The 13,705-nt window shown below is 45.4% G+C and overlaps 1 protein-coding gene across 1 annotated transcript in view; it reads left to right on the top strand.

Annotated features, from left to right (window-relative positions):
* The window catches only part of PDGFD (platelet derived growth factor D), a 165,285-nt gene that overhangs the window by 85,003 nt on the left and 66,577 nt on the right, over positions 1–13,705 (top strand). The window contains exon 2 of the mRNA XM_056858559.1: positions 13,486–13,690. Within this exon, the coding sequence (XP_056714537.1) occupies positions 13,486–13,690 (205 nt within the window). The remainder of the gene's footprint in view (positions 1–13,485; positions 13,691–13,705) is intronic.

Genomic DNA, 13,705 nt, shown 5'->3' with positions numbered 1-13,705 from the left:
AAAGTTGAATCTAAAATTTACCAAAATGGCTATTTTTTGGCTTATTTTCGGTTTGGGTTTATTGATATTCAAATCCCAATGCTGCACATACCTAACAGATTGATGGGGAGTTCAGGCCTGATACCAACAAAACATTTTGTGGAGCCCTTATTATAATATATGGTTTCACATGCAACCTGCTCAGGCTCGAAAAATTACTGTATATTTATCATTGTACATGTGTATACTTTTTTTTTTCTGAGACCACTGAGAAAGGCCTTTTGGCTGAAACGCATCTGGTCACGGTGTCTTATGCGTGCTACCAAATAGTACTGTTTATAAATGGTGGTTTTAATACCTCTAAGGGGCTTTGGTTTTTAATCTTGTTATGAATTTGTGCACACAATAAAGTAACTACTATTTTCTGGGTTTATGTTAGCTCAGCCTTTTTTGGCTCCTAACCTATTTTGTCTCTAGAGCATATACATATAAATACATGTGCATGAACACTTTAGAGAGATAGCGTGGTGTAGTGGTTAAGACTCTAATCTAGGGAACCGGGGTTTTTTCCCTACCCCTCCACATGAAGGCTGCTGGGTGACCTTGGGCCGGTCACACTTCTCTCCGAACTCTTTCAGCCCTTGCGGAGGCAGGCAATGGCAAAACCACCTCTGAACGTCTCTTGCCTTGAAAACCCTATGGGGTCACCATAAATCAGCTGTGACTCGATGGCACTTTCTACCACCACATGAAAACATGGGCAAAATGCAGCGCTAGGGTTGCCTGGTTCCTCTTCGCCATTGGCGGGAGGTTTTTGGGGTGGAGCCTATGGAGGGGAGGGTTTGGGAAGGGGAGGGACTTCAATGCCATGGAGTCCAATTGCCAAAGAGGCCATTTTCTCCAGGTGAGCAGATCTCTATCGGCTGAAGATCAATTGTATTAGCAGATCTCCAGCCACCACCTGGAGGTTGGCAACCTTATACCGCACTCAGACTTCTATCCCACATGCAATAGCTATAGCATATTTTTGAACTCCTGTGAACATATTGCAGGATAGTTTTATTTTCCTCATATTTCTTCAGCCCCAGGAACTAATGTTTGGCTTTTAAATCAGTGGAGGAGATGTGATACAGTGATAGGGAAATGAATGCCATTTACATCAAGCACACTATAGCCTTTGGCAATGTGTAAAAAAGGGGGGAGACTGCTCAGGCAACGGTCCATATTGAAAAACAAGAGGTGTTACAAGCACATCTTTATTTTTATCTGTGGAATGTTAGAGGGAATGCATATTTTCAGCAAGGCCAGCAAAAGAATAGCACCTAGGGGTAAGAATCCATTTTTTTAAAAAAGTTCATCTGGAAATGCCATTAAAGAGCCAAAACTCCATCCAGAAGCCGAGCAAAAGGCTCTGAATAAAGTTTGTCCTGGAAGCAGCATGCAGTATAGTTCAAAACCTCAATAAAAATAAGTAAAGTGCTGTTTTCTCTTTGCTCCGGTTGAAGGATATACATCAGCGATCCCTGACCCTTTGCAACTACACCCTGTGGAAATGCATGAATACTAATCATGTTATTTAAAGAGAGAGGGAGAGAGAGAGAGGAAAACTTTAGTCCTTAATTCAGCCCTGAAATTCAGAACAGCTGCACAGCCTTATGGGATTTTTGTGTGAGCAAAAATTGCCTTTTCCCAGTGCTGTGGTTCTGTGCAAGGGGAAGATTTTCAAAATGCACATAATAACAGGGTTGATCTCCCAGTGGATAAAAGCTATATTGTCAGCCCTGCAGTGAAATGCCTGTTACACAGCGAAGGCATTGTGGTTTATTTCTGTAGCATTTTTTTCCCATTCCCTGCAAACCGTCCTAGAGGTTCTGGGAGGTTAATGGCAAATGGGTATACAACTTGTGAAAAATAAACATGGTTTCCGGGCTTGGTTGGGATTAGCAGTATAAAGTGGCTGTAATTAACAGTGGGTTAAACCATGGCATAGGGGGGGAGAGAGGTGAAATGGCCAGCAGCCATTTAAATGTAGTTTGCAGAAAGCAACAGCTTTTCCTATGTAAATGAGAGATGCTTAGGCTCTGCAACCTAAAATTTTTTTGAAAGACTCAAAAAATTCTAATATCAAATGATACCTTAATTGGTTGAATACTTGAACTTACCTGTTGAATTAGGATCTTTGGCATCCTCTTGATAAGTCATATTTATTGGATTGTTAGTGTAAATTTTGTATCTGTTTGTACTCCCTTTGTATATGCTGTATATATTTATTCACTTTGCACTTTATAAAATTCACTTATTTGCTTTATAGTGTTATAGTGCTGTTTTGGGTTGCTCCAACCTCCAGGTGGTAGCTGGAGATCTCCTGCTATTACAACTGATCTCCAGCTGATAGAGATCAGTTCACCTGAAGAAAATAGCTGCTTTGGCAATTGGACTCTATGGCATTGAAGTCCCTCCCCAAACTCCGCCCTCCTCAAGCTCTGCCCCCAAATTCTCCAGGTATTTCCCAACCTGGAGCTGGCAACCCTAACTACCTTATAGCAACTGTTCACCTGGAGAAATTCACCTGGAAAAAATGGCCTCTTTGGCAATTGGACTCTATGGCATTGAAGTCCCTCCCTTCCCCAACCCTGCCCTCCTCTGGCTCCGCCCCAAAAACCTCCCGCCGATGGTGAAGAGGGACCTGGCAACCCTAGAGGCGCAGCTTGTTTCTGCCATGCTGCCTTCTGCGCATGTTCAGTGTGTATTCTTTGAACATTTGAAGGGGACTGTAGCCTTGCTGAGCAGCAACAGGATGTCTCAGGTCCCTGCCTAAATTGATCTCTATTGGCTGGAGATCAGCTGTAATAGCAGGAGATCTCCAGCTACTACCTGGAGGTTGGCAACCCTAAGTGTAGCGCTAGCATCAGCTTAGCAGGAGGAAACTTCCTGAGCCCAGAGGAAGGTTTTTCCAGCCCATTCTTTTTAATATTAGTTTTGCATCAGATGTGTATAAATGCATATCGCATACAAATGGTATAAAAATGCCAGATTAGAGACAACTGAACAAGGAATGCCAGCAGCCAAAATCGGGGCAATGAAAAGTCTCAAGACAACAGCAACAACAAAAGAGAGAGAAAGAGAGAGAGAGAGAGAGAGAGGAAAGGGCACATCCATACACGACTAATGATGCTTTACCACCTGGTGTGAGTTGCTTTGAACATTTGGGGAAAGTGGTCTGCAAAGGCTTGTAATTGGTTATTAAATAAATAAATGCCCATCACAGCAGCTGCAGCTCTGCCCCTTTATTTTCTGTGGGAGTCGAGGTGTGAACAATTTACCTTTGAAAGGAAAGGGATGAAGGATTTGGATCACCGGCACCAGAGGATATCCTTTTCCTTCAAGCGCGTCAGTGATGCAATGCAGAAATCATTGGCTGTGATTCATTGTATTGTTTATAGCCTTGCTTTCTCTCTCTCTCACAAACACACACACACACACATGCGAAGTTTACCAAGGGAAATCATTCTACATTTTCCAATTGCTTCCCGTTTCCAAGGAGCTGCATCCAGAGATGTGCCGGGTTGACCACAAAGCCCCCCCCCCACGCCCCATGCGATCTGTCAACATTCCTTCTGATTTACATGGGGTCCTGAACACGGCAAATAAAACCCTGCTTACTATGGGGAAACTACTTGGGGCGGGGGGGAGAGAATGGGCCACAGAACTAGCTGTTCAAATTTCAGTTTATTTGGCATGTCTTGACCCGCAGATGAACTGTTCTGTGGCATGCATTCAAAAATGCTTTTGCGCTCTTGACTAGGAGTTCTGTGGACTTGACTGGTTAGATCTTGCTAGCTGCCGGAGCAAAGAAAATGAAAGAACATGGGGTTCCCCCCCCCCCCCCCGCGAAACAACCTTTTGTCTGATGCGTGAAAAGCTGGTAACGTAACAAAACATTGACTGGTGTGTAGGGGAGTTAATGAAATGAATAGAACGGCAATGGGGAGACTGGCAAATAGGTGAAGAAGAACTCCTGGAAGAATAACATCTGGGAACTCAAAGCTTCTGTCTGGAAACAGTCTCTCTGAGAATGAGCCCAGTGTGGGATTCAGCTATGAACCCACGAAGCTGCCTTATACTGAATCAGCTCATTAGTCCCTCAAGTTGGTATTTAGTCTACTCTGACTGGGAGCAACTCTCTGGACTGGGAGCAACTTACTGCCTGATCCTTTCAAGTGGAGACACCAGGGATTGAACTTGAAACCTTCTGCACTGCAAAGCTGATCTTCTACCATTCAGCCATGCCCACCCATGCAAAAAACAGCTCTCCTTTGGAGCACAAGTAAATAAGCAATGGTGTGAAATGGCCCCAGCCAATTCAGACTGAAGTTTCTACATGCAGTCTGGGCCTCTGTACAATCTAGGATGTCACTGCCAGTCTTTAGAATAGGGCAGCCAGCTCCGGATTGGGAAATACCTGGAGATTTTGGGGGTGGAGTCTGAGGAGAGCAGCATTTGGGGAGGGGAGGGACTTCAATGCCATAAAGTCCAATTGCCAAAGCGGCCATTTTCTCCAGGTGAACTGATCTCTATCGGCTGGAGATTAGTTGTAACAGCAGGAGATCTCCAGCTAGTACCTGGAAGTTGGCAACCCTACTTTAGAATCAGATCTTTTTCATGGAGTAAAACCAACTGTCCTCCATATATTTTTAAAGGACTTAGAAGGGTGTAACTCTGGTTAGGGTGGCCTTGTCAATGGCCCATATTTCCTGTCTGAGGCTTTACTATCATGTGGATCTAGGGAAAGCATGGGTACGCAATTAATTCATCTTTACAATTTGTATTATTAATCTAAACTTCACAGGGCCATCAGGACTGGAGTCTGGTAAGATTAGAATCAAGCCTACACTTTTGTTCTTTATTGCCTTCTGCATAGGGTTGTCAACCTCCAGGTACTAGCTGGAGATCTCCTGCTATTACAACTGATCTCCAGACGATTGAGATCAGTTCACCTGGAGAAAATGGCCTCTTCGGCAATTGGACTCTATGGCATTGAAGTCCCTCCCCTCCCCAAACCCCACCCTCCTCAGGCTCCACCCCAAAAACCTACCACCAGTGGCAAAGAGGGACCTGACAACCTTACTTCTACATAAGGGGCTTCAGTCCCAGCCAAAGTGTGGCTGTCTACCAAAAGGAGGTGGAGAACTGACTAACCTACGTAAACCCAGGTGAGGTGCCATGGCTCAGTGGCAGAGCATCTGCTTTGCACATCGAAAGTCTGAGGCTCAATCCCCAGCATACTCCATTTTTTTTTAAAGGACCAGGCCATTGGAGATCTACCAGAGGCTATGACCATCTGTCAGAAATGCTGATTTTATGAACTTAGGCAGATCATGAGAGGAAGGGCAGAAAGGTTTGCATCAGTGTTTGGTTTTCGTGGCCCTTTCTTCCATGCCCACGGTAGTGCCGATCACCACTTTGGGGTCAGGAAGCCATTTTCCTCCAGGCCAGGTTGGCCAGGGATCCTGGAGGGTGGTTGTTCTTTTGCCATCTTCTGGGCATGGAGCAGGGGCACTGAAGGTGTGGGGGGAGGTAGTTGTGAATTTCCTACATTGTGCAGGGGATTGGACTAGATGACCCTGGTGGTCCCTTCCAACTCTATGATTCTATGATGTGAAAGACCCACCCTTCCAAAGGGGGAAAGATCCTTGAATCTTTGGAACTGTGTGGTTAGATACAGGTCATGATCCGTTACAGAACTAGCTGACTGTGTGCATTATACAGAAGTCAATTCTTTTATACTGACATGTATTTTTACTCTAATTTTGTCTATCTGCTTTGTTGTCTGCCTAACGGAGCATTTGGAATAGCACACAACTTTCCATGCTGGTTCAGCAATCAAAATTGTGCCAGTGGAAACCTACCACTTCATCTGTTTTCTGTCTTGCATTCTTACACTTTATCCCAGACTTCATGCTCATTCAGTAAAATGCAAGCTGATCAAGTTAAGACTGAGTGGGTGTAAATGCGCTGAAGAGAGCCAGCGTGGTGTAGTGGTTAAGGTGTTGGACTAGGATCCGGGAAACCCAGGTTCGAATCCCCATTCTGCCATGGAAACTTGCTGGGTGACCTTGGGCCAGTCACACACACTCAGCCTTGACCCTGGCAAGACCGCCAAGGAATACCAGGGGTGTGATGCAGAGGCAGGCAATGGCAAACCACCTCTGAACATCTCTCGCCTTGAAAATCCTACGAGGTCGCCATAAGTCAGCTGTGACTTGACAGCATCAACAACAAAAAGTGCTGAAATGTAAGGTGGCTCTTGCCATCTTTTGTTTCTCTAGAAGCTTGATCATTTACATATACTGGCTTGGATCCTGCCACAAATCTCAACGGAAGGGCTTCCTGACAGTGGAAAGGAACTTCCTTGCCTCCCCACCACTATTGCAGCCCAAAAGGATGCTCCTGGGGGATAGGGGACCCCAGAAACTTTATGAGGGGAGAGAAGAAGTGAAAGGGAGGGTTTGGAAGAAACTAACCTGTCTTTCCATTTGTGGAAATTATCCCTGGGATCCAAACCACTGTTCTCTTTTCTCAAACTTAATCTTTCAATGCTTCAAACCTCCCTGACATTGGTTTCCTGCGAAAATACGATTAGGGTCATTCTGGGTCTTTTCATTTCAAAGTCAACTGGTGGCGCGACTTGGTCAGAATGTCAGGGTCAACTGGGACTTGAACCCAGATCTTTTGGGGATATATGCCAGCACCCTTTGAGGTGAGCCACAAAGCTGCTGAGCAGAAGAATGTTGGAGTGGCACTGATCTCCCAGGTCTTAAATTGGCTCCTTTTATTCTTCTCCTTTTGAGCCCCATTGTTTTCCTATCCTGGCCTCCTTACAGGTAGAAAATGGGTCTCCTAAGCAACAGTCAGTCAGCCTTAGGTACTGCCTGTGTGGTTCCTTAGATTTGCTATTACAACTGATCTCCAGGCATCAAAGATCAGATCCCCTGGAGAAAATGGCCACTTAGACAATTGGACTCTGTGGCATTGAAGTCCCTCCCCTCTCCAAACCCTTCCCTCCTCAGGCTCTACCCCCAAAATCTTCAGGTATTTCCCAACCCGGAGCTGGCAACCCTAGTGGACAGGGAGAAACTTTTCTTCGTCTCCCATAATACCAGAACCCAGGGTCATCCATTGAAGCTGAATGGCAGGAAATTCAGGGCAGGTAAAGGAAGTATTTCTTCATGCAGAATATAGTTAATTTGTGGAATTTGCTGCCACAGGATGTGGTCATGGTCATCAATTTGGAAGGCTTTAAAAGGGGAGTGGACAAATTCACGGAGGGCCGGGCTGTCAGTGGCTACTAATCATGATGGATAGCTACTCCCTCCAGTACCAGAGATAGTGTGCCTTTTTAAATGGAGAGCACAGGCAGGATGGTGCTGTTGTAGCAAAAGATTTCCTCTCCCATCTTTTGGACTGGAGAAATAAAAAACAGTGCTGTTTTCTAACATGACACCTGGATTATGGCTGAAGGGAGATGGAAACCTGGGACCGAGGCCAGTTCTTAGTCACTGGGACACATTCAGCCCAATCCTGACCTTGTGGTGGCTGGGGTTGGCGTGGCCAAGGTGCCGCGGCAGCACCTTCAAAGCCGTTTCCCGTGGCTTTCAGCGGCTTTTTATTTTTTTAAATGGGGCATTTTGCCCCACTGAGAACAGCGAGGCTGCGCCTGCTTTTTTGCAGCGCCATTCTCCCTGCTGGCATGCCGGGCCAGAAGGGGACAGGAAGCTGCCTACTAGCAGCTCCGCCTCCTGGCATTCCCCAGGAACACCCCTGGGACACCGGCGTGGGGCTTTGCACCAGTGGGACACCGGTGGAAGGCCTAGCCGGTGTCCCTGGGTGGTACTGCCGCAGCAGCACCGGGAGACCAGCAGCTGGCCCTCCCCAGTGTTGGGGCCATTCTGCACAGCGTAAGTGGCACGGGCGCTGGCGCAGGGGCCCCCAATGCCAGCACAGCCCCTTTTTGACCTCCAAAGGACTTTCATCCTTGGAGGTCAGGAATGGGCTGCTTGGTTCCCTAAACCATGGATTCTCAAGAAAGCATAGATTCAGATCTACTGCATGCACTGAGGTTATGTGTTATAAATTGTGGGAACTGAATGGAAACATTAGATGGTGGTAGAATGGCCTGTACCCATTGTAGAAATTCACATTTTTAATGCTCCCCCATGTAAAACCTCACTGCACCTTAAAAAAAAATCTTAGCCCATCATGGAGAAGGATCCTAGTCAAGTTCTTGACAGGGGAGCATTAATGTAGGGGAGCTTTGAAAAATATAGTCCCTCCCCAGCAGTCCAACCATTCTACCACTTCCTACTAGGTTTATCTACAAGTCAGGCCTCCAATGAGATTTGTTTTAGCATTTGAGTGAGGATTTTGCATTCTATGAGAGCCAGCGTTGTGTAGTGGTTAAGAGCGGTGGTTTGGAGCTGTGGGCTCTGATCTGGAGAACCGGGTTTGATTCCCCACTCCTCCACAGGAGCGGCGGAGGCTGATCTGGTGAACCGGGTTGGTTTCCCCACTGTGCTGACACTCCTACACATGAAGCCAGCTGGGTGGCCTTGGGCTAGTCACACACTCTCAGCCCCACCTACCTCACAGGGAGTCTGTTGGGGGGGGAGGGAAGGTGATTGTAAGCTGGTTTGATTCTCCATTAAGTGGGAGAGAAAGTCGGCGTATAAAAACCAACTCTTCTTCTTCAAAACCTTATGCTATCGGACTCTTGGTCGACCTAGCCCAGCAATGTGTATTCTGATTGGCGGTTGGGTTGTTGGACAGAAGTCCTACTAGAGCTCCTAGACTGAAACAAAATATCCTACATGTCCTTCTGTGCCCTTTATTAGGGATTAACAGTTCTAGCGTTTCCAGTGAATTCGGGTTGTCTGTTTTTCGTGGAGAGAAAAGGGGGAGAGAGAAAAACCCTGAACTTGCAGTATTAAGTCCAATATCAACAGACCATTATCTTCATTTCATTTTGCTCATAAATATCATTTTTCCACAGCATGCTTCTCCTAACACTACAGTAAAACGTTTTCTTCGTAATCCATTTCCGCTCATTTCATCCATGTTCCAGCGGGGGACATGAAAAGAACTGAAAAGGCAAAGGGACTTCTGGCTAGGAATGAAAACACGAAGGATCTTCTGCCTTGACCCTTTAATATACCGTCTTCATTTCCCTACCCCTTGCACATATGCATTATTCAAAAGCGAGTCTGGGTTATTTCAGGATTTTGTTAGGGCATTGTGTTTTCAGCGTTGACCTGAGGTTGATATGTTACCAAAGCAAAGAACATGAGGTGAAATCTTCCTCGGCCAAGCAATGAAAAGGATGGCACTGAGCTTATCTGCTATGTGGTGTGGGAATGCTAGCATGCCTTCCATTATTAGCTGGGAGGATTAACTCACACCATCTTTGTTTCCAAAGCATTGTAAGGCTTAATTAAAACCACATTGCCTCTGGCAGTTTCTTCTCAGCAGGCTAGATCTCAAGTGTAAATGTACCTAAAGAACAGGTTGGTGAAGGAACTATTTTAACCTGAAATCACAGAAAAGGCTTAAAGCCATCTTAGCAAGAAATAAGCTGGTGCTTTAAAAGTTCCAAAGTGATGGGGGTGGGATAAGGCACTTTGGGGCAGTGGACAACTCCATGGGTCCCGGCCAGCAGTCCTTGGCTCTGACCAGCTAAGCCGGAAGTAAAAACAGCTGAGCTGGAAGCGGTGTGGGGCTGGCGGCGGTTGGGTGGAGCCCGTCCCAGCTGGCCACAGAGTCAAAAGGAAGCAACAGGCCAGCAGCCAGAGGGTGAGGCAAGGGGCTGAAGCACAGGGTTGCCAGGTCCCTCTTCAACACCAGTGGGAGATGTTGGGGGCGGAGCCTGTGGAGGGCGGGGTTTGGGGAAGGGAGGGACTTCAATGCCATAGAGTCCAATTGCCAAAGCGGCCATTTTCTCCAGGGGAACTGATCTCTATCGGCTGGAGATCAGTTGTAATAGCAGGAGATCTTCAGCTAGTACCTGGAGGTTGGCAACCTTATGAAGGCAGCAGAAAGCCTGCTGGAAGAGACTAGCCATGAGGGAGACCCTGAGGCCAAGGGAAGGGACAAAGACGATTTCCAAAATAAATAGTATATAAAAGCAGCACTCCAGGCAAAGCAACTTTCAGTGCAATCTACCCATCTTAAATGAATAGTTCAGTCCTAAACAGAGTTATTCCCTCGTGGTCAAAATGTTGGACTAAAATTGGGGCAACCCAGGTTTGAACCCCCATCATTCCATCGAGGTTCACTGGATGACTTTGGGCCTATCACATGAACACATGAACACATGAAGCTGCCTTCTACTGAATCAGACCCTTGGTCCATCAAAGTCAGTATTGCCTACTCAGACCGGCAGCGGCTCTCCAGGGTCTCAGGCAGGGGTCTTTCACATCACCTCCTTGCCTGGACCCTTTAACTGGGGGTGCCAGGGATTGAACCTGGGACCTTCTGCATGCCAAGCATGCACTCTCAGCCTCACTCTCAGCCTCACCTACCTCTCTGGATAAAATGGAAGAAGGGGGAACTGCTTTGGGCCACCACTGGGGAGAAAAGTAATACAAAATAAATAAATATAAAAGCCATCCAAACCAGCCTTTCTGTTGTAACTAAATGTCTGCCCTGCCCACAACAATTAGCACTGCTGATCATGTTGCTTCCCTTCATCTTGTTGAAAGTCTCCATGTTACCAACAGTGGCTCCCATGAGCAGGGTCAATAGATACTCTCAACCTGAAGATAACGGTCTAGTTGATCAGCAAATTCAAATGTTTGGATGACTCATCCAGAGAGAAGCATTTTCAGTGTCATCTCAACCATTTGATTGCAACATGTATATTGGCTCTTAGTCCTTATAAGAAAAATATAGAATAGCAAGAGAGAATATAAATACTGTTGTTATACCTTCTCTGCTTCTTTTTTTAAATGCAAGGTTTCCAGATTAGTGGAAATTCTGGTGATCAGAAGGAAATTAAAAAGCAATTTGGGTTCTTAGTTTTTTTTCCTAATTGCTCTGAGAACAATGGTGGGAAGTTACTTAGCAGACAGATGTCAACTGAATCACAGTTCAGTTGACTTTGGCCAAAGAGGTAATGATTCATGACTTGGGCATCTTTTTACGAACAACAACAGTCCTGGGACACCTCAATGATGAGCAAATGCCCTTTGTCCTGGGTTGTTTTTCTGCAATAGAATAGCATGTGTTTAGGACTGATGCTGGGGGTGGGGGGCAAACAACAGGTGATGACTAGCTCCATCTTGCTCTGCTTGTGAGTTTTCAAGGAGTCTGTGGTTGGCCACCACTGGACTCAGAGTGATGGTCTAGATGGACATTTGATTGATCCAGCAAGAAGGCAGCACTTGTGGCCAGTTTGTTTTAAACTCATGCATAGAGAAAGATATCTGCCTTAATGCCAGATGAATTCTGTATCATCTTGGTAAGGCAGAGGAAAATGGGGCTCTTAGACATCAAATATAGTTATGGGAAGGGATTCCCCCCCCCCAATATTCCCTTTTTTAGATATAGCCATGGATATACTTTCTTTCTTTTTTCGCTTTTAACAGAGACTTTTCTTTCATTTCTGTTTAACTTCTTTTTGAAGTAGGGTTGCCAACCTCCAGGTACCAGCTGGAGAACACATGCTATTTTGACTGATCTCCAGCCGACAGAGATCAGTTCACCCGGGAAAAATGGCAGCTTTGGCAATTGGACTCTATGGCATTGAAGTCCCTCCCCTTCCCAAACTCCTCCCTCCTCAGGCTCTGCCCCCAAAATTTCCAGGTATTTTCCAACTCGGAGCTGGCAACCCTACTCTGAAGAAATATCAATGCACCCTTTTGTGACTTCAGCCCTTGCAGTTGTTTTATCCTATTAATCACAGGGTGGCGCTCTAATTGGTGTACAGGAAGGTTTGGGAAGACATTGGCTGCTGGTGGTTTCCTGGTGGTTGTTTTTGAATGTTTGGATTCTGTATGTAGTAGATGGTATCTTTGCAGTTTGACCCATTATTCGGCAGTGGACAGTAGAACAAGACAGAAAGATTAACAGGAAACAAGTAGAACAAGACAGTAGAACACGACAGAAAGATTAACAGGATTAGCAGAAAATTACCCTTTCCTTATAGTGCTAAATTGTTCACAGGGTATCTATTTTGTAAGGGATAGCTTACAGCTGAACTACCCATGATGCTGGGCATCAGAAACCAGATCGGTGACATGTCATTTAGCCACAAAAAGTAGCCCACGGAGAGGAATAACATGAATGAAGTCTAATTATACTAGGGGAGAGAGAGGTATCACATATTTGCTCTACGTGCTGTTTCCCTTGTTAAAAATGCCTTTCCCCAGGGCTGCTTTAAATGGTAATGGGGTGGGGAGAGACAGAGACCCATATTGTGCTTGTTTTGCTCCCCAGTAGGATATGAAAAGCAGCCTGAGGTGACCATTTTTGATAAGGGAAATTGACAGAGGAAAGAGTTAGTCCCCTCACAAAGTGCAGTGGCCCCAATCCATATCACCTACCATGCAGAGTTTTCTTTGCAACTAAATTACACATAGGGTTGCCAGGTCCCTCTTCGCCATTGGTGGGAGGTTTTTGGGGTGGAGCTTGAGGAGGGCGGGGTTTGGGGAGGGACTTCAATGCCATAGAGTCCAATTGCCAAAACGACCATGGGTGAATTGATCTCTATCAGCTGGAGATCAGTTGTAATAGCAGAAGATCTCCAGATAGTATCTGAAGGTTTCCAACCCTAATTACACATCTGGGGAACCCAGTTATGGATTCACAATATCACATGCCTTACTTTTGACAACAGGTGACTCATTGTGAGGCCCGGTCCTTCAAAAGGCCCCTCATTCAAGTTGTTCTCAAAATCCTGCCAAGATAGGCAATTTTAAAATTCGGAACAAGCAGGTTTTCCATGTATATTTTTATAGGTTTGTCTGTGAATAATACTATGAAACAGGAAAAAAATGACATAAGGGGTGGGGAAAACCTTATCACTTCCAAAGACACCTCAATCCACAGTGTAACTATGAAGTACAGTCAAATTTAAATGCAAATTATATTGACAGAAATAAAAGATATTGTACAGGTTAAAAGAAATAACAGTTGAATTGCCTTCTATTTTGGATAACCTTAAAAGTATAATATTGCCATACTTTATTGATACTGTCTAATATTTACATTTTCAGCACATTTCCAGTTTCTTGCTATTAACTTTTTAGGAGCCAAGATCAAATTTAAAATCATATTTACACGTCTTTTAAAAATAATAATAATCATCATCATGTTTTAAACCAAGGAGAATAAATTTGGAAAGTCTGAGAATTTCTGTACCAAGTTTTATTGTTAACTTACTTTGAATGTTTCTTTGTTTGCCCTCCTGTTCTGAGCCACATACTCATTTCTACGAGTTTTGCTTACTAACAGAGAGCAATCACCTCACAGCCTTGTACCGGAAAGAGGAGACCATCCACGTCCGGGGAAATGGCCACATCCATAGCCCCCGTTTCCCGAACAGCTACCCCAGGAACTTGTTGCTGACGTGGAGGCTGCTTTCGCCTGAGAATACGAGGATACAGCTGGTGTTCGATAGTCAGTTTGGACTGGAAGAGCCAGAGAATGAGATCTGCAGGTGAGTTGGCGGAGG

The sequence above is a fragment of the Euleptes europaea genome, chromosome 12, assembly GCF_029931775.1.
Source record: "Euleptes europaea isolate rEulEur1 chromosome 12, rEulEur1.hap1, whole genome shotgun sequence".
NCBI lineage: Eukaryota > Metazoa > Chordata > Lepidosauria > Squamata > Sphaerodactylidae > Euleptes > Euleptes europaea.
This window is presented reverse-complemented; position numbering and strand designations above follow the sequence as displayed.